This window comes from Aspergillus fumigatus, chromosome 8 (assembly GCF_000002655.1).
Source record: "Aspergillus fumigatus Af293 chromosome 8, whole genome shotgun sequence".
NCBI lineage: Eukaryota > Fungi > Ascomycota > Eurotiomycetes > Eurotiales > Aspergillaceae > Aspergillus > Aspergillus fumigatus.
Window position 1 is genome coordinate 399,186 of NC_007201.1, and position 18,461 is coordinate 417,646.

The window sequence follows — 18,461 nt, forward strand, 5'->3', positions numbered from 1 at the left end:
AGAATTTATAAAAAGAGAAAATTAGACACTGTCATTATCTAAGTATCATGAATTCACCCATTATCTACAGTCGAACCTGCATGGGTTGGATCAAACATCATGTGGACCAGTCCATATGATCACAGTTATCGGGGCTGATCGATGAGCAGCGGAAATAGAGAACATTAGATGACTATGTAAGAAGAGAAATCTAACAACTCAAGTATGGCCGTGGGTACGTGGTAAATGTCAAGCTGGATAGAGAGCTTGCAATAATGCCAAAGATCTACGCAAGCTTGGATAGTTAAAGATCCGTCCACTAATATCCGAAAAATGGGTCAAGTTTTACAGCTTCACTCGTCGATTTAATCACACTCTTGAAGTCCATGCTGTTCATTGAGTGATGAAGAGGTCATGGCCAAACCACTGCCAGCAATGTGTTCTTATACAAATCATACAAAGGGCGCATTCAAGCATTTGCCCCACCATCCACATTCCATACGGCCCCTGTCACATAACTACTCTGGTCACCCAGTAAGAATACTGCAATGCTTGCAACTTCCTCAGGTTGACCAGGCCGAGGAATCGGCGTATCTGATGCGGAGGAAGACAGACCGGCGTTTTCTCTGACTTGATGAAACATAGGTGTGTCGATAGGTCCACTATATACTTGGTTAACTTCATCACGAAGTAGGGTAAAATAGTAGGAAAACACACGGTAGAATGCAGTTCACTCGGATGCCCCTTGATCCAACCTCGAGGGCTGCGCTTTTGACCATCCCGACTGCAGCATGCTTGCTAGCAGCGAAGACTGCTCCGTTCTTGTAACCTCGAGTACCGAACATGCTCGCAATATGCACAATGCTTTGAAGTTCACCAAGGAAACCAGGAGTCAAAGCTTCACCAAGTATGTTAAAAAGACCTCTGATATTCAGGTTGGTAATGAACTCAAACTCCTCATCGCTTGTCTCCCAAATCGGTTCCACTCCCAATTGATGACCACCGGTCCCCGCAAAATTTGCAATTGCATTAATGGGGCCGAGGTGATGCTGTGCCTCCATCAAGGCGGCCTTGACAGCAGAGCGGTCCGACACGTCGACAGTTTGAGCCAGTATCTTCCCCGAATATTGGGCTTTGAAGGACTTCGCGATTTCTTTAAGCTTGCTGCTGTTGATATCCCAGAGAGCAAGATGGGCTCCACTACTAGCAAGACTGGTGGCTGTTGCGAGGCCCATACCTGACGCACTCCCAGTCACAACGACCACCTTTCTCACCATTGTTGCTGTTTTTGGATGAAGCTAGATGATGAGAAATGACTCCCAAAGAGACATCCTAATGAGATTTCTTCCCAGGATCTTGACTGTCATTCAACAATTACACGTGTGTCGCACGCTCGAGCGATAGGGATTATATATCTGAATCTAGCATGGCGGTTATTCTGTATCTATAGACATCCTGGCCTTGAACTTATGTGACATAATGGCATGACAGTGGTAAGAACTAGATTTCTTATGTCACTTTCTGTCAGCGAGCGGATTTAACGTTAGTGGAAATAGGTATTCCGTATGTACAGTCATCAGCATGGCCCCACTGTTTAGAGAGTTAGGCTAATCTGCATGAGTTAAAATAAAATAATCTAATGAGGAGTCGCAAAGTAGACAATCCTGCTGATTGGACGCCTGCTGCAGCCAGTAGCTTCAGCTAAAAGATTATTTACCATGTGATGAATAAGGTAGAGTGTAGATTTGGCTAGATTAGGAGCCACGGCGGCAATAACATGTTATCAGATATAAAACCACTAAGCTAAAAAGGCGTCTAGACCTCCATTTCTTTGATAGTGAGAATGATGAGGCATATTCTGATTGACACATGTGCCCTGTTATTACAATAATCCAGTGATTATAACAAAATGGAGGTACTGTCACAGACTATGTTGTCAGTCGAGTCACAATCTGCAGTACACTATATACTTCCATAATTGAAGGCGACAAGGCGTGTCATGCTGTGCGCTACTGCTCTCGATTAACAACTTAGGAAGTTGAGCATGGGAATATTTCCACACAAAGTATTATACAGAATACATTTACCCTTGATTAGCGGACCTGCCAAATACGCAGGTCATGTCAGACTAAGCGCAATAGCCCCCTACTGGCTAAGCTTTGCCTATCCAGAAGGGGATTTGTTGCATACCACCGAATACTCTAACTATTCTAAAGCTTCTCTGAAGCACACTAATAAAGCAACTGCAAATAGAGGTGCCGTCCTTCAACACTACATGTATCATAGAATCCTTAGGAATGTTTCACAGATACAGAGATAAGATAATAGCAGTGCATTGCCTAAGGTTTACATGACTGAGCTGAAGCTCAGCTTCAGAAACTGCTGAAAATGCTCTAGGTCTAGACCTCACGGTAAATCAATGTCCCACCAAAGCCTGATTCTCAGGCCCGTACCTATTCCCGTGGGGCTTTGCCACATCAATAATTCTCCGCATCTCCTGCTTCTCCTCCTCGGTCAATTCAATCTCCCTGGACGCCCAGTTCTCCTCTAGCCGCTTAGCCTTGGTCGTACCGGGGATAGCAATGAAGCCCTGCGCCGCGACCCAGGCCAGCGCAATCTGGCTGGTTGTGCATTTCTTCCGAGCAGCGAGCTTCTTGATCTCCTCCACGATCGCGCGGTTCTTGTAGAAGTTCTCACCTTGGAATTTGGGGCCTATCCGCGTTAGCAAATGTATGTGCATTCGCTCCGGCGGGGTAACCTACTCGTCCTGCGGAAGTCATTCGGGGCGAAATCATCAGGAGACTTATATTGAAAGTCGTCGACGAGCCACCCATGTCCGAGCGGGCTGTACGCGACATAAGCCACCCCTAGTTCTCTACATGTGTCAATGAGACCGTCAGTCTCATGGATGGTCTCGAAGGCAGAGTACTCTGCTTGCACGGCATCGATCTTGGCGACTGTCATCTGTTAGTAAAAATATGAAGAGAACGGAACAAAAGTCTTACTTGAGTTGGCCTTGCGCAGTGTTGCAGCAGAACATTCCGAGAGACCAATGTACTTGGTCTTGCCAGCCTTGCGGATCTCATCTAGTGCGGGGATGGATTCTTCGAGTGGTGTTTCTGATCTCGTTAGTGCCTAGCGGGGTTGAGGCGTGAATGAAACGTACTCGGATCGATCCGGTGCAGGTAGTAGAGGTCAGGCGCGAAGCCAAGTCGCTCGATGGTGCCCTCGATATACTCCTTGATATGAGCGGGGGAATTGGTGACGGAGCGATCGCCGAACACGTTAAAGCCGCATTTCGATGCAACTAATAGCCTTCGTTAACGTACGTAGACAGAATAGATACCAAGAGCGACTCACTGAAGACCTTGTCCCGGACATTGTGTTTCCGGATAAAATCTCCGAGCAGTTTTTCATTCACACCAGCTTGGTAGACGACCTTTGCTTGACACGTTAATCTTTGTGTGTGCAAGTTGCAGGACGGACACTCACAGCAGTGTCCCAAAAGGTACATCCCAGTTCAATTGCTTTCAGAAGAACGGGTTCCGCTTCTTCGAAAGTGAGATTAGTGCCCAAGCCGAAGCTTAAGCCCATGGCACCGAAGCCGGGTGAAGGCACTTGGATGTCGCCGAAGGGGAGTGTTTTGACCATTGCTGCTCACGAGGGAAATGGGTGTTAGTGATTTACAATCGGTTCACAATGTTATCTACTTACTTTCTCTTCATGTCGGCCGCAGCGATGCACGAATATATACCTCATGGCGGAGCGCTCCTAATTGCGGTGACCAAAGGCATGCTGTGAGATCATAGAGATAGTAGTCGGTCAATCACCTGGTTAATCTTCGGGGAAATAAAGAGTGCTGACGGCCTTAAACCCGGTACAGCCGTAACTCCGGTAATGCTGACTGGGTCGAACGATCTGATGAGGGTTTCAGAGAAATGATCCACCTCAGGGCTTAGTTGAAAGTTCATACTATTGGTTAACTGAAACAGTGAGTTCATTGCCAACCTGCTAAGCTCGTACCTACGGAGTATGTGAGTTGACACATCTCAAACCCCTCAGCGTAACAGGTATCCAAACAACCACCTCTAGCCAGTACAGATGATATCAGTGGCTCAACACAGCAGGGATATAACATTATTAAAGTGGAGAGTCGTTTCTCTCGCTCTCGTTCTATACTCATCTGTGCACCATGCACTCTATACTATGCACACAGTATACGTGTACCAAGAACTGTGGGGGAGGTTTTGCCATCATGCGCCATCGCCTGAAATGGCTCTGCGCTTCAACTGGACCGGACCATGGATGCATAATGCTCTTAGATGACGGTAAAATCACGTGATAGATTATTATGTAATCAATTGGGATTTTTGACAAAACGGGTGCAAGGCGCCTCGAGCAAGGGGACACGCTTGCCTTTCGAGTATCGATCGAGAGTGAGTTTGCTCAGACATCATGAGCAGATCATTCGAGTTCCCTAATATATACTCATCATCGAATATGGAGTGCGCTTGTTGCCGTGGTAGACCATAATGAATTACAGTGTTCAGCCTTGCTCCATCATTGCATAGCCACAGTCTTCCTTCTCTCATAAAATCATCGTATAAGTGCGGCTGAGGCTTCCGCTCACAGCTGCATGGCCTTACCCTCAGGTCGACTCTGGCCGTCTATCAAATCGTCTGGCTAACAATAACTCTCTAGCTAATATTCGGATGCTCAGACAGAGCACAAAGCTGCTCTCGAAGCATGGAAACTCCAGCAGTACAGTCTAGGATCAAAGGATCCATCTTTGGTGTGGCTGTTGTTGACGCCCTTGGTGGGCCAGTAGAGTTCCAACCGCGGGGCAGCTTCATTCCAGTAACCCACTTCATACACAATGATACCTTCGATGTTCCACCAGGGTAAGCATTGTCACATGTCCTTACCATTCGCAGTCAAACTGAAAGAATAACACAGTACATGGACTGATGACACGTCCATGACCCTATGTCTTGCTCGCTCCCTCATTGCCTCAAAAGGGAATTTTATCCCCCAGGCAGCAATCCGCAACTATGTCAAGTGGCACGAGAATGGCTACTTATCAGCTACCGATGAATGCTTTGATATTGGGTCCAGAACCAGACAAGCATTGATGATATGGAGACGCTACTTTGACAGATCGCCTCATATCCGCGAAAATGACCCGAATGGTCACGAGGGCGGACAGCCTGAAATCGACAGAGCCTTGAAGCGCGAAGTAAGTGCATGGTCCAAGAAACAAAAGTTACAAATACTGATAGCGGAAGATGTTTTGTGGAAACGGGTCCCTTATGCGCGTTGCACCCATTGGACTGGTGTATTTTCGGGACATGGAGATAGCATTGTCCAACGCTGCGCTTTCCTCAAATGCCACTCATCCTTACCCCACGTGCGCCGAGTGCTGCCAGATCTACACCAGACTCATTGTGCGCGCTCTGAATGGCGCTAGCAAGGAAGACCTTGCAGAAGAGTTCGCTAGGATAAATTTCACAGATGTTAAGGTGAAGCAGCGGCTTGATCGTTATTCAAGTCTCACCGATTGGGAGAACACGGATGAAGAACATATCAAATCATCCGGATACGTTCTTTCCACGCTCGAAGCTGCTCTGTGGGCTTTCTTTACCACAAGCACATTCAAAAGCGGAGCTGTCAAGGTCGTCAACCTGGGTGATGATGCCGATACTGTGGGGGCGGTATACGGAGGGCTGGCAGGATCATATTATGGACTTGAAGAGATACCAGCTGATTGGATTGCGAGCCTACAGAAGAAAAACGTTGTTGAAGAAATTGCATCTGGTCTCTGTTCTCTTCCGGAGTGATGATGCTTATGCCGCTGTATCCAAATGCCAAGATAGGAGTCCGTGTGAATATATCTATACACTCCACACCTCTCGGGCTTGAGGTCATACAGGGTACTCAATTTAGATGTATACCGGAAGAGTTATTCGGCTACATTTCTGGAAGAAGATATACACCGTTGCAGTTGGAACCCCAACACTGTAGTATATCGTGTCCTGTTCAAATAATTTGTTTTCAAGCCAAAGGTCTCCTCTTGTGGTTAGGTCAAGTCTTGTATCCTGTCGTGCATGGAAGGATATATATGAGTGCCTGTTTCCAGATGTGCAATATGGCAGGTCAGATGCTAGTATAATGAAGGCACTATAAGCCGGTACATTGCAAAGCACTGGAAATGCGGTATGAGGCCTCGAGTAACATCAATATGAAGCTTTGAGCAAAGTTCCTCATGGATTCTGGATGCCAAGCTAGTGCGTACCTGGCCAATTGAACGCAGATTTGTTTCCTAACGTTACCCCTCATCCTGGCGCCCCCTTGAGGCGAGGACCTTGTAAGCCCGAAAAGCCCCACCTCCGCTGTCGGATATATCTCTGTCTTCGCGTCTTCCACTCCTGATCCTCACGCTGGGATAAGACCCTTAAGCTGATCTAAAATCATCTCATTGATCATTGTAACATGCTTTCTGCCCGCGGGGAAACATATGCCAAGGCCGGCTTGGCAAACAGCTACCTTGAGGCCCTCAAGACCCCCTACAACAAAGACAACAAGCAGGGAGTTGTGTCTTTCCGTAATGCAGAGAATGTACTCAGCCACATACTCCTCCTTGTGGGTTCTTGATCATGGCCGTATATGTTGACTGATAAGGTCATAGTTCTTGATGCATGATGTAATGCTTGAATACATCCGCACGCAGGTGAGGTTAGATTACTCTCTATACAGGACCCAGGTTGGCTAAGTAAGTGTAAACAGGTAGCATCCAGACTAGACCACTCGGACCTCACCTACCATGAAGGCCCTTTTGGCTCAAGACGTCTCCGAGCAGCCATGGCCAATCACATAACTACATACTTCCACCCCGCTACGCCAATCTCGCCTGATCACATCATTTTCGCAAACGGTGTGACGAGCCTAAACGCGCTCTGTGCCCTTAGTTTAACGGACCCCGGCGACGGGATTCTCCTAGGCCAACCCATCTACGGCTCCTTCAACGGAGATCTCCGCGTGCCCTCCGGCTGCCAATTGATCTACACCTCCTTCCACGGGGACGATCAATTCAGCCCAGACGCAGTGACTCGGTACGAGGAGGCCTTCCTGCAAGCACGAGAGACCGGGGTAACAGCCCGGGCCCTCCTAATCTGCAACCCGCACAATCCGCTCGGCAGATGTTATCCGCGCGAGACCTTAGAGGCGCTACTGCAGTTCTGTCAGAAGTATCAGCTCCATCTCATCAGCGACGAGGTGTACGCGTTGTCGGTGTACGATGATGCTGACTCGACCGATGGCTTTGTTTCTGTTTTGTCGATCGATCCTGTCCCACTCGGGGTTGATCCAGCCTTGATACACGTGCTGTACGGCATGTCGAAAGATTTCGCGGCGTCGGGGTTACGGCTGGGATGCTTGATTAGCCGGAATAAGAGGTTCCTCCAGGCGGTTTTGTCGATGAGGTACGTGGGTGTTTATCCAATCTCGCTGTACGCAACTATCTGACTCCGTGGGCTAGTCGATTCCATTGGCCATCACATATATCCTGCAGTATTGCCGCTGCTGTTCTCGAGGATCAAGGCTTTGTGGAGTCCTTTCTTCAGAAAAGCCGCCGGTTACTTCGCTCGCAGCGGGATCTGGCAGCACGAGCCTTGGACGAGGCGGGGATTCCTTATGCACAGGGCGCGTAAGTCTGCTCCCGCGGCCCTTGTAGATTCCAAAATAAATATAGTGAGAAGCTAATACGTGTAGTATTGCTGGCTTTTTCCTCTGGATTGACTTGTCCAAGTGCTTGGATGACAGGATCGTCACCAGTCAAGACGGATGGGCTGCAGAGTTGGCTCTGTCCCGCCAGCTGCAACAGATTGGGGTGGAGATGTCGACTGGCTATGCATACCACAATGAAGTGCCTGGTTGGTTCCGCGTCATCTTCTCACTAGATGAGGAGAGCCTGAAAGAGGGCTTATCCAGGTAGGTTGCATTTGATTCCCGTTCGTATCCAGTGTGGTTATGTACTAAACAAGGTGCTCGCAGGATTATCAAGTTCTATCATAGCTCGGGGGGATTATCTTAAAGAGCTTTTGGTAGTTTCCAGTTGGCTACCCAGTCTAGCCATTCCCGATCTCTTCCGTGTGACCGGGTCACTGTGGTAATGTTTTGGCATATACCTCCGAAAGTGTTCTTGTGCTTCCTATGGCTATCTGTTTTAGAGTGCATATAAACCCTGTTGATCACCTATCTAGCACATACGACCATAGGGTGTGGAAAACAGGGCTTCCCGTCCGCTCAGCCGTACTTAAGCCACACGCCGGCCGGTTAGTAGTTGGGTGGGTGACCACCAGCGAATCCCGGCTGTTGTATGTATTTTTGTTTTTATGTTGCTTCAGTTATGACACTCTGCTGCCTTTGCATTTCACTACCAGGGCATGACTCTGCCAGGTCTTCGAAAGTCGTTCTCGTTTGAGTCCGAACTCCAACTCCCAGCACACCGCGCTTATCCAGCGTGTCAATACAATTTAAGCCAGTGCAGCTATCGAGAGCCCATATCCAATGGAATCTAATTGCTGTTCTTCCAAAGGGTATCGTGGGAGCAATGACAGCACCATTTCATTAAAGTCGACAAACTGTGATTGAGACGATAGAGCTGCCGTTTCGAAAGCGGGGGGATATGAGCCCGCATCTGCCCAGTCCACAAGCCATACAAGGCCAGTTCGGTCCAGAATGAGGTTTCGCGGACTGATGTCCTGATGGGTGAGAACAAACTGGGTGAACTTGAACGGGGGAAGGTCTTGTGGCGCATGATTGTGTTTTTTACAGATGTCCAATTTGTGGTTGAACCAGCCCTCAAATTCGGACGCGTCCTTGAAAGGACCAGCACTGTAGTGCGTAAAGAAACGACCACGACATGGTCCCCCGCCGATCGGACCTGGCTCTAAGAGCTTTAGGGACTGCATTTCGAGGATCATCTGCGCAGTCTGTTTTGCGATGTCCATTTTTTGTTCATCACTGAGATCGCCCCAGCAGCCGTCAAGCGGTTCCCCGTCGATATAATCCATCACAATGTACCCCATGGTGCCAAAGTACTTCGTGTCGTCCGTAACTTGAAGTGGCCGATGAACACGAGGAGCTCGAATGTTGGATCTTGATGCAACAAGTTGAAGTACCTTTGCCTCACAAGGCAGCCCATTGCCGCCGCCTTTTAGGACGAGATTCTGGGACAGTCGCACTACGGTCGTTTGGCCGAGACCATAAAGGATTGGGGCTGAATTGAGGAGGTCAGCGAGTGATTCGTCGGAAAGAGAGTCGAGTTCTTTATCGTCCAGCGGGCATGCCCTGTCTGAGGCCTTACTGGCTGGCTGTGTAGATTGTCAGTGCTTGATTCATAGGAAGAAAAATCAAGTGCAGGCGTTAATACGTCGGTGAATGGGCGTAAAGGACCCTCCATGTTGCTTAACCTTGAGGTATGGTGAGGGAAGCTCAACGACAAGGGAAGTGCGACTCTTATGCGGTAGCCTTCCAGGAGGGTAGTAAAACAAAGGAGGATTGGCCCCTAAGAAAGTTGAAGGCGAGGACAATGTAAGGTAACTATTGTTAGGTTGGTTTGTCGTCATCATAGCCAAGAACCGCAGAACTGGGGAGTGAGATTGATAGAGGATGGATCACGCGCCTACTTGGCGCCCAAGCAGCTCCGCTATTAGTATCGCGCCCAAAGTCCGTGAACACCATCTGGAACAGTGTGAGGGCCTAGGCCAAATGAGCCTCATTCAGTCTGGGAGCACCCTGAGTCCCTAACGCTGATTGGTCTTGTGTCACAGATAGGATGAGCCAAACCAGCCCATTGTTCACCAAGAGCCCTAAGTGTACTTTCAATCCATTTAACCCCCAAGCCACTGGCCTGGCACTCCACAGACGCTTTGGGTGGACTCTCTTGCCAGGCACTGGAAAACAATAGCTTAGAGCCAGAGCTTGGCAGTAGGCGCTATTTAGATACCCATGTTCGCATGCGTACCGCGGCTTCTCTTCAGTTGTTCTGGAAATATACCATAAGTCGCCGATGCATACCCCCCTTCAAGGAAGGGAAGAAGCCAAGTGCAACGACGACGGTGCCCGGAACCGGTGCTGTGATTGAACTTACGACATGTGAAAATAGGGAGACTTCAGCTTGGAGAAGTTCTGAGGTATAATGGTCCAGGATGCGTGCAACCCCGATTATTGCGCTGCAGCGTGTCCCAGGAATTAGTATTGGATCAACTTGGAGAAAACGGGGGTCTGGGATAGAGTCTCCGGAGCCGCCGCTTACTGCTGCAACAATGACTACTACACAATTGTCTCAGAAGAGGATGCCGATGTGACTGAGCTAAAGAAAGGCCTCGGGGACTTTGTAGAAAGCTCGTTCTGGCCTGCAAGTTGGGATGATTCTCTCACCAGCAGTCTCGGCTGCAGGGGAGTTCAAAAGGATGCCGAAGCACAGGAGTTCGTCTCCTACGTTGCCTACGGCCTGGAGCAATTTATACAACGTGTGATGTCGCGAAGGCTATGAACTATGTCAATCAGGCGTTGAAGGAATATTAAGATAATCTCGAAAAGGGACATTGCGTGCGATCTGGACCGGTGGAATGATCTTGCCCGCGGAAGCTGTCCGATGGACACCTGTGCACTCAATCCAGATTATTGCATTGAAGAGCTCACCGACCCGCATCTAAATGGGGTCATTTCTCAAGCAAGATTCCCTCAATATGCTAGATGCTTTACGCAGTTAACCATAAACAGATTTGGAGATGGCGCGAAAATAGATTGCTTCCACACAGCAAATGAATGGCTATGTACAGGACCAAGTGCACAGAAGCCCTTGATCAGATGCGCGCAGTATTAATGCTCTCCGGTGTTCAATTGCTTCTAGTTCTATTGGGTCCGGCATCATTTCTCGGAGATGGTGACTTACACGCGGCCACGTATCACTTACTGGCTGGATCGACTCGACAGCCGGTGGACGGGAATTTCGAATTTCATGGCTACTCGCGCTCTGCAAGGCGTTCGGCGGATTCGGAATAGACTGAACACCATAGTTCGCCTCAGCACCGATGATTTGGTTTCAGATATTGGTGATTATAATGCGAACGATCCGCCTGCTCAAATAGAACCTACAGATAGAGTGATACACCGGATTGAAGGTAGTTGCTTAGAGGAGCGAGCGATATTCGCTGAATAATATAGATTTTGCATGTTCACATTATTCATTAACCATTCGTTTGTAAGTCTCTTTTTGATTGCTTGGCTTTGAGCGTCAAATCTTAATCAAGCCTATATCCGCTTGAGGTTAGCAGTCCTGCTTCGTAGAAGTGGGATAGCATACAGGTAGCGTATAGAAGCCAAGCCTTATTCATATTCATAGTCCGTCCATTCATCATCTGCCTCCCCTTTCCAAATCTTATCTTGATTCCCGGGCCCCTCCAATGTCTCACCATTCGGGATCAGTTCCTCGATACCCTCAATGACGGCAAGCCGGGGGATTTTTTGATCTTTCTCCGCCATCAGCTTAGCAAGCTGGTCTTCAAGCAATTTTGTGGAACACCTCTCAGCCGCGGCTTCATTTCCTTCTTGTAGCCATATATGCGAAGTGACTCAAGGTTCGGCGGCAGGTGATCGACAAGGGAAAAGGAATCATCAACGCTATGGTCACCCCACTGATCACCACACTGATCACCACCGTATCCACGAGCATAAATATACAGAATATGAATTCCTAGACTGAGATCTTTCAGCTCTAAGCAGCTTCGAAGAGGCCAAGCATCCACAGACACATTAGAAGGTATTTGTTCCTTCTTCACGGGAAGCTTCTCAAGCTCATCGGCCCACTCATATAGGTAAACTGGATCGTCCCGGTGCGATCCTTGCTCTTCTTCTTCTTCTGGGGTGTACTTCAGATACCTCAGACCAACAAGGTCTAGTTGACGAGTTTGCCCTTCTACATCAAGATCCAGCTGGCGCAGGGTGGCTCGGTGAGCAAAAAGTGCTCGAAAGACACATTCTGGGTGGAAGGATGTCAACATCCCGTTCCTTGAGAAGCGACCGCCGATCCCATATGTGAATTGTTCCAGACGTTTGGCTGATTCAATTGTATATACCAGGTACGGGCAATGAAGGCTGGAGTGCTGAATTGAGATACAAGTATAATTTCCAGATTGAGGTGGGGGTTCAACGCTTGGGAGATCTGGATCACAAATAGCATCCACGTGGACAGTTTCCATGGCTGGCAGACGTCGCACTAGGTTTAGGCTGCTGAATAGGTCATAGGGCTGGTAATCTGATGTTCTGTACACGCAGGTATTTGGATCGATCAGGAATCTGACAGCTCGAAGGTTCTGTAAAAACGGCATGTCCTTCTCACGGACGAGTTCTAGGAAATGCTTGAATACATAGTCAGCTATGGGAAGTGGTTCGCCATCAGCTTCTGCTTCTAGTCTCAAGAGCTTGGGCTCCTCATATCCCACAGGGCAAAAGCTAAGAGACTCAAGCACAGGTGAGACAGAAACTAGGAGGGCTGCCAGTGCCTGAGCCAAAAATGGAGATCGTGGGTCATTGCCACTATTGCAAGTCAGAATATAAGTCAAGACAAAGAATGGCGCCATACTCCATGTTAGCAGGATCCTGTAGTAATATATTCAAAATTTTCTCCTCCTTGTCTACCGACTTAAATCCCAAATGTCTAATGGCTTCTTCAAGCTTAAGCATGTCATCTAAGTCTAGTACCCTTTCTGCAGCGCGTAGTTGGTAGCTCTCCACAACCTCATACTGTACTGTTGGTGATCGCTCCAGTTGGATATTGCGGACAAATAAACCCAGTCGGGGTGTCTTTAGAATTGAGAGTAACATCCTAAAGGCTTTCGCAAAATCTGAGGTGTTTCGCAGCCTTACTCGGCGGTATTTGCGCTGAGTTGACATCTCACACAGGCGATGTATGCGGCGAGATTGCAGGGAAAGTGAGGAAACATCACGATGAGAGGGACTATTGATAACTTCTCGTAGGACTTCGTCTGGGAGTGAATGGATGGACATGGTTGGAGAGGGTGCTTGATATGGCTTCGGGGAATGTCGGTGGAAAGCTGATATGTATAAGGGTGGCACTGTTCACTGCTAGAACAAGAACGGTAAGGCCCTAATCTTGGCGTTGTAGCTTTTTGCGCAAAGCGGACACTGACGATGGGTGTTCTGGCTGAACCGGCCTCTGGGAGGTGTGACACTGTTGTAGCAGTTGATCTTTTTGCAAATTACTTACCGGAAGATGTTTACCTTCAGGCAGAAGATCAAGCAGATTGACTGGATAGGGAATCTGCTACTAATCGGGTCGATGATTGCCATTTTTCTCGCCCTTTCCTGGGCAGATACCACGTATGCACGGTCTGGCTGGAACATTCTCCCTCCTTTGCTTGTTGGTTTTGGCGGGATATTTGCCTTTCATGTCTCTGAGGCAATGAAATGGTGCAAGGCGCCGACGATACCCGGCGGGGAGCCATCCTCTCCGGCTTCGCCCTCTCCCGCTGGGGCTGATAGCAAACCATCCATCTGAACGGGTACGCGCTTATGACCCTCGCCACAGGCCTGTACATCAGCATCGACGCCCACTTCAGCAGGGCCAAGATCGTCATCTACCAGATCATCGCCGGCGTCGGCGGCGGCATCCTCCTTACCACGGGCCTATATAATCGAACCATTGCGTGTTTCTACATCGTACTGTCGAGACCTTACGGACTACCATACAAAAAATGAGGGCAAACCGGACGCATGACGAATAGATATCGAAGAAGGAGGTTGTGTGTTCCATTCTCTCGTAGATTATGTCATGGTTAGCAAAAGACTATTCAGCGAGTACCTGATATCCTCTGTTTTGTTTCGAGAAATATCTCGTCTCTGTCTTGTCGTAAAAAAATGATCTCCCAAGAGAGCTTTAACAGCGTTTTGCACTCACACTCATGAATGATTCTGTTTAATTTGATCATTCCTGATACAAGCCCCTATGAATATCTTATGGTCGACAGATAAGCTTGTCTTGGAGGGACATGGACAAAAGTATAGCAGCCACTTCCGAAGCCTGACTTGGAAGGTTGTAGCGGACATCGGTTGAATCTCTATCTATCCACGTGTTTAAGGTAATGGCGCGGAAGAGCAGTAACTCTTTTCTGGTGAATGACAGTTGGTTGACAGGCCGGTGCCTCCAGACGGCTACATCATCTTGACAGATGCTGTCGACCATCATCCAGCATCAAAATACGACGCCCATTGAATGCCGCCTGCCAAGGAAAAAAAGGCTAAAATTTCCATCCGCTACTTGGTTTCGACCAAGGCGTCAATATTATACTAGGCGTCATTAGGATCATTACTCGGATCTGATGATAGGGCTGGAAACTTACAGTCCAGCAGCTGTGGGGATACCAGAAAGTTCCACAGTGGTAACCCTGTTGAACAGTTTATCTTTGATGCCCAGGTGTCACTAAGAAAATGTCAAATCTTACCCAGTCACCGCAATCTTTACCCGTGCAGTCAGAGTCCTTGTAGCACTATGGTCCCGTTAAATCATATTTGCAAATGGCCAGCTACTCAGCTTCAGCATACGGTAATAGAGGTTTGGCACCACTTCCAAGGATCAGCGTCAGTTGGGGACTGCGCTAGGGTCTGGGACGGCTCTGCCGGCTCCGTTGCGACACAATCTAGGACGCCAATGGCAAGGACAAGGAAAGCTGCAAGCGTAGGCTTCATTCTGTGTGAGGAACCAAGGTGTGGAAACGATCGATACGGAGGATAATCAAGGGAATCATTCAAAAGTCGCGTTTTAATAAACGTATAAGGTAGGATCTTTGAAGTCCGAGGTCTTGCGACGCACGCAGGTTCTCTATATAGCTCTCGCTCGCTCCTCCTCCATCTCAGTATATGTGTCCATATTAGAAGCATGGAGGTTTTGTAAATTCCTTCCTTGTCGTTGGGCACATCTCCGCTCATCAGCCCGAGGAACGTGTGCCAGACTTAGTGCTGCTGGGATTGCTCACATTCTGGGGGTTGCAGACAGGACCGCTGATAACAACGTTGTCGAGTAAGAACATGCTCACCATGCAAACAGAGCCATACAAAGGTAGCCACCCGCAGCTGGGTGCATTTTTTCGCTGGACTTGAGCGAGCTGGATTTCTGGGAACGCATTACATTGCGTAACTCGAATGGCCACAATTGATCTTGGCACTTTAGCCTCTACACCAAGAGATATCGTCTGGGGACCCGCCGATTTAGAGTGTGGTGCCCAAGGCGCCTCTAGCCAGCTGTGTGTGCATTGTTCTAGGTATGCTACATGGTTTTGCACCCATTCCATACGTCTAGTCAGTCACCTGCATTGATTTTGTGGAACATGAGTTCTTTCCCTCGGACTTTGATTACATTCCGTTTCACGATAGCAGAAATGAGACTCTAGCCATGGGTCAATATGTTACAGTCCCTTCCGAGCAACGTGGGGAGGAGCATGCGTGTCTTGGTCGGCTGTCATATTACTCTACATCCAGTAACCCTCCGTTCAAGGTTCCAGAGGTCATGGTCTGCTGTCCGATCCGAAGCATGCCGGATACTGAGTCTAAGTTGTCTATTGTCCTCCCCTGCTCAAAATCTCAGGCTTTCATTTCTCATTTCTTTTTGCCTTGTTTCCCGGGGTTCGCGCACAGTCCATCCAAGGCCACCTTTGGGATACTGTCAATTCCAACCTATGGTAAGGGGAAAGTAGATTGCTGTCGCATTGCTAGTTTTCCAGAATCTTGAGTAAAACAGTCTCATGATCCTCAATTGCGAATAATGATCAGGTTTTACAAAAAAAAAAACTGTGAGCGCCCATATCGCCAATTGATGACGCGCATATATTGTACCATGTTGAAAACCCAATTCAAAATGCAAGTGCAACCGTCTGATCTCGACTGGTTGCGGGTTGGGTTAGTGTCAACCTATAGCATAGAAAACTCACCCTAAAACCTACATGGGTTAGGTTATGGGTACCTACTCTACCTATATTCATAACCTATATATATAGCTTCTAGCCTATACCCTTTTTAGTAGGTGCTGTAGTAGTTCTGCCACCCATTCGATTACCCATGTCTATATGTTTGGTACTAATAACCCATACCCATGCAGGTTGGGTCAGGGTCAATCCAAACCCATATTGCGGGTGGGGTCAGCCAGTCTAGTCTGGTCCATGGTAGAGATCGTCAGTCTGCGATACATGAATCTCCCCTCTCACGCCGTGAGGTCATCTTTGAAGTCACCCTGGGCGTGCTCTGCCAGAGCTTCCACCGCCCGAGCAACTACTTCCAGTGGGCCTACTATCTGTCGGTACTAACAGCCTTCAAGTGGCAGGCATGCATGCGCCGCCACTTTGTTCAAGCACATTGAGAAGATTTTGAAACGCCAATCCAATGACCATATGCTTAGTCTCGGTCACTCCGCGGTCGTCAAGGTTATAAGTACAGCCCTCAGAGGTGATTGTTGGTCCAAACACGCCAGTGGTTTACAGATTTCCACTTTTAACAGCCATATTCTCTATTCTTTCATCTTCAGCGAGATATCTTTAGCACTATGATCGTCAACCGCTCTCTCCTACTATACTGGATCCTCGGCTGTCATCTTATGGCCCCGAGTATTGCTGGCAACCACTACCAAGATGGAAGTAACCTTAAGTATGCGGTCCCCGATCATAAACGCGTTTCTATCATTAAGATAGAGAGCGATGGCATATCCTGTCCCTCGGGCTTCAAGAGTGCCTCACGCCAGAACATTCCTGGAGTCGGTCTGACTTGCCTGCAAATAGATCGCAACATGGCTGGTAATTCACCAGTGCGAGAAAACAAAGCCACTTGCTGCACCAAAGACTACCAGGATGTCTTCCTTGTCTCCATAGCAGGGCACGACACTCCACGCCCCCGCGCGCTGTACACCCTCGATGCAAAGACTTGCTGCCCCAGCAACCAGGTTCAAGCAGAGACTGGCGTTCAGCAGTGCAAGTACGAGGGCAAGTCCCTCAAAGTCCAATATGGCGAGTTGACTCATTGTTGCTGGGACACTGCGCGAAAAGACTTCCATGCTCATCTCAAAGACTATTCGGTCGGAATTCGTGTTCCCTTGAATAATGACACAACGCTGCCGTTAGACAATCCTGTTTGTAAGTCTGTCTACATCAAGGCAGGGATTGCCACCGCTCGCGCGTCAAATGTCCAGATCGATGTGTTTGCAGAGCTTAGATGCGGTACTTTCGGGAACAAAAGTTATAAACAGACGTTGACCATCAACTTTAACCGCAACCAACGCAAGGCTGGAACCTTCACTTTCGGCTTTAGCGTGGGAAATGCCGTGGTGGATATCAGTTCCCAGCTGGCTGAGACTGGTCCTAGCAGTGGTCATTACGACATCAAGCTCCATGGAGATGTGTTTGGCACTGCAATTCTCGGATCGGTACACGTGCCGTTTGACCACGCTATTTCTCATAATGAATATTTGGACTCGTATATTGGTGTAAATGGTGTTTGCTGACTGAGCTCCGCTAGAGTTTGATAGGGAGGAAGGGCGACAGATGATCCTACTCTGTTATCATTGCGTTGTCTGTAGGATAGCATTAGGGCTCTTGCAGATGAAACCACGAACAATTTGCTGTTCAGATGTAACTACAAGTCGATTGCCAAAGCCGAGTATCTGTTCCTGGTCTGGGTGTGCCTTACTGTACGTATTGATATCACTATACCCATAGTGTACCTTTCACATAGCATTACTGTATAAAAGGTATAGCTTGTTCAATTTAGATATGTACATATTTAGATTCTAAAGTGTTTTATTAAGTTGTTCTATGAATTTCTATCTTTAATGCTCTTTATTATTAGAAAAGAAAATCATAAGTATTGTGGTAAAATAATCTTTATCTTTTCCCAAAGAAAGAGTTTTAAAGTTACTTTGCACATTCTTACATCTCTTATTTTTGTGAAAACTCCTCAAAGTTTACTAAATATAAGATATTTCGTCTTAAAAGTTTTTATGTTAGTTATTACTATCTGGAATATAGTGACACCTAGGAATACTCCAGGCATTAGACTTAGAGAGGTTATACATTTTATATATTGATGTTAATTATGGTTACAGTAATACCCATGGTATGCCCCTGGCACAGATATGGTAACTAGCTACTCTTTCAGCCCCACCTTTGATCATTCCGTTGCGGCCCGCGCGAACTAGTGGACGGAAGCCTCTTTTGTCTCAAAGGTGACGCTAGAAGTACTGCTGGAAATTGTTGCTGTATGGGCTAAGGATTTGCACAAAAAGGTAAACACGATGAGGAATTTAGTTCAAATTCCCTCCTAGGGTTCGCTATGCAGGCGCTTGGCGTCTTTCCTGCTTAGTACTTGAGTGCGTGTTATATCAAATAAAAATATATACAAGTAAAAAATGGAACTGAAAA

General features: G+C 47.9%; 8 protein-coding genes and 1 non-coding gene across 9 annotated transcripts; 4 read left to right on the forward strand and 5 right to left on the reverse strand.

The window, feature by feature from the left end:
* Nucleotides 1–338: 338 nt before the first annotated feature.
* Nucleotides 339–1,450, reverse strand: AFUA_8G01550 (SDR family NAD(P)-dependent oxidoreductase). Its single transcript, XM_741958.2, has 2 exons — nt 697–1,450; nt 339–641 (listed from the first exon to the last, which is right to left on the reverse strand). The coding sequence occupies exons 1-2, from the start codon at nt 1,254–1,256 to the stop codon at nt 449–451; spliced, it is 753 nt and encodes a 250-aa protein (XP_747051.1). The 5' UTR covers nt 1,257–1,450; the 3' UTR covers nt 339–448.
* An 838-nt stretch (nt 1,451–2,288) lies between these two features.
* Nucleotides 2,289–4,436, reverse strand: AFUA_8G01560 (putative aldo-keto reductase (YakC)). Its single transcript, XM_741957.2, has 7 exons — nt 4,003–4,436; nt 3,472–3,933; nt 3,340–3,418; nt 3,146–3,286; nt 2,985–3,098; nt 2,742–2,936; nt 2,289–2,691 (listed from the first exon to the last, which is right to left on the reverse strand). The coding sequence occupies exons 2-7, from the start codon at nt 3,628–3,630 to the stop codon at nt 2,396–2,398; spliced, it is 984 nt and encodes a 327-aa protein (XP_747050.1). The 5' UTR covers nt 3,631–3,933; nt 4,003–4,436; the 3' UTR covers nt 2,289–2,395.
* Nucleotides 4,437–4,555: 119 nt separating this feature from the next.
* AFUA_8G01570 (ADP-ribosylglycohydrolase family protein) lies at nt 4,556–6,044 on the forward strand. The gene is made up of 3 exons (XM_077805267.1): nt 4,556–4,880; nt 4,936–5,215; nt 5,265–6,044. Exons 1-3 carry the CDS (start codon nt 4,726–4,728, stop codon nt 5,814–5,816), a joined length of 987 nt encoding a protein of 328 aa, XP_077661395.1. The 5' UTR covers nt 4,556–4,725; the 3' UTR covers nt 5,817–6,044.
* Nucleotides 6,045–6,379: 335 nt separating this feature from the next.
* AFUA_8G01580 (pyridoxal phosphate-dependent aminotransferase) lies at nt 6,380–7,969 on the forward strand (the record flags this gene model as incomplete). Its single annotated transcript, XM_077805268.1, has 5 exons — nt 6,380–6,594; nt 6,665–6,706; nt 6,763–7,457; nt 7,547–7,681; nt 7,798–7,969. Exons 1-5 carry the CDS (start codon nt 6,469–6,471, stop codon nt 7,967–7,969), a joined length of 1,170 nt encoding a protein of 389 aa, XP_077661396.1. The 5' UTR covers nt 6,380–6,468.
* A 273-nt stretch (nt 7,970–8,242) lies between these two features.
* Nucleotides 8,243–8,358, forward strand: AFUA_8G01585. The gene has a single exon (XR_013344536.1). It is a non-coding gene; the product is annotated as a ribosomal RNA (ribosomal RNA).
* AFUA_8G01590 (aminoglycoside phosphotransferase family protein) lies at nt 8,311–9,621 on the reverse strand. The gene is made up of 2 exons (XM_741954.2): nt 9,410–9,621; nt 8,311–9,350 (listed from the first exon to the last, which is right to left on the reverse strand). Exons 1-2 carry the CDS (start codon nt 9,437–9,439, stop codon nt 8,511–8,513), a joined length of 870 nt encoding a protein of 289 aa, XP_747047.1. The 5' UTR covers nt 9,440–9,621; the 3' UTR covers nt 8,311–8,510.
* A 1,570-nt stretch (nt 9,622–11,191) lies between these two features.
* On the reverse strand, nt 11,192–12,623 carry AFUA_8G01600 (uncharacterized protein; the record flags this gene model as incomplete). The annotated part of the gene is made up of 2 exons (XM_741953.2): nt 11,192–11,295; nt 11,348–12,623. The coding sequence occupies one exon, from the start codon at nt 12,621–12,623 to the stop codon at nt 11,526–11,528; it is 1,098 nt and encodes a 365-aa protein (XP_747046.1). The 3' UTR covers nt 11,192–11,295; nt 11,348–11,525.
* Nucleotides 12,624–13,212: 589 nt separating this feature from the next.
* AFUA_8G01610 (uncharacterized protein) lies at nt 13,213–14,748 on the reverse strand (the record flags this gene model as incomplete). The annotated part of the gene is made up of 2 exons (XM_741952.2): nt 13,213–13,689; nt 14,605–14,748. 2 exons carry the CDS (start codon nt 14,746–14,748, stop codon nt 13,450–13,452), a joined length of 384 nt encoding a protein of 127 aa, XP_747045.1. The 3' UTR covers nt 13,213–13,449.
* A 1,846-nt stretch (nt 14,749–16,594) lies between these two features.
* On the forward strand, nt 16,595–17,545 carry AFUA_8G01620 (uncharacterized protein; the record flags this gene model as incomplete). Its single annotated transcript, XM_741951.1, has 1 exon — nt 16,595–17,545. The coding sequence occupies one exon, from the start codon at nt 16,595–16,597 to the stop codon at nt 17,543–17,545; it is 951 nt and encodes a 316-aa protein (XP_747044.1).
* Between the last annotated feature and the right edge of the window lie 916 nt (nt 17,546–18,461).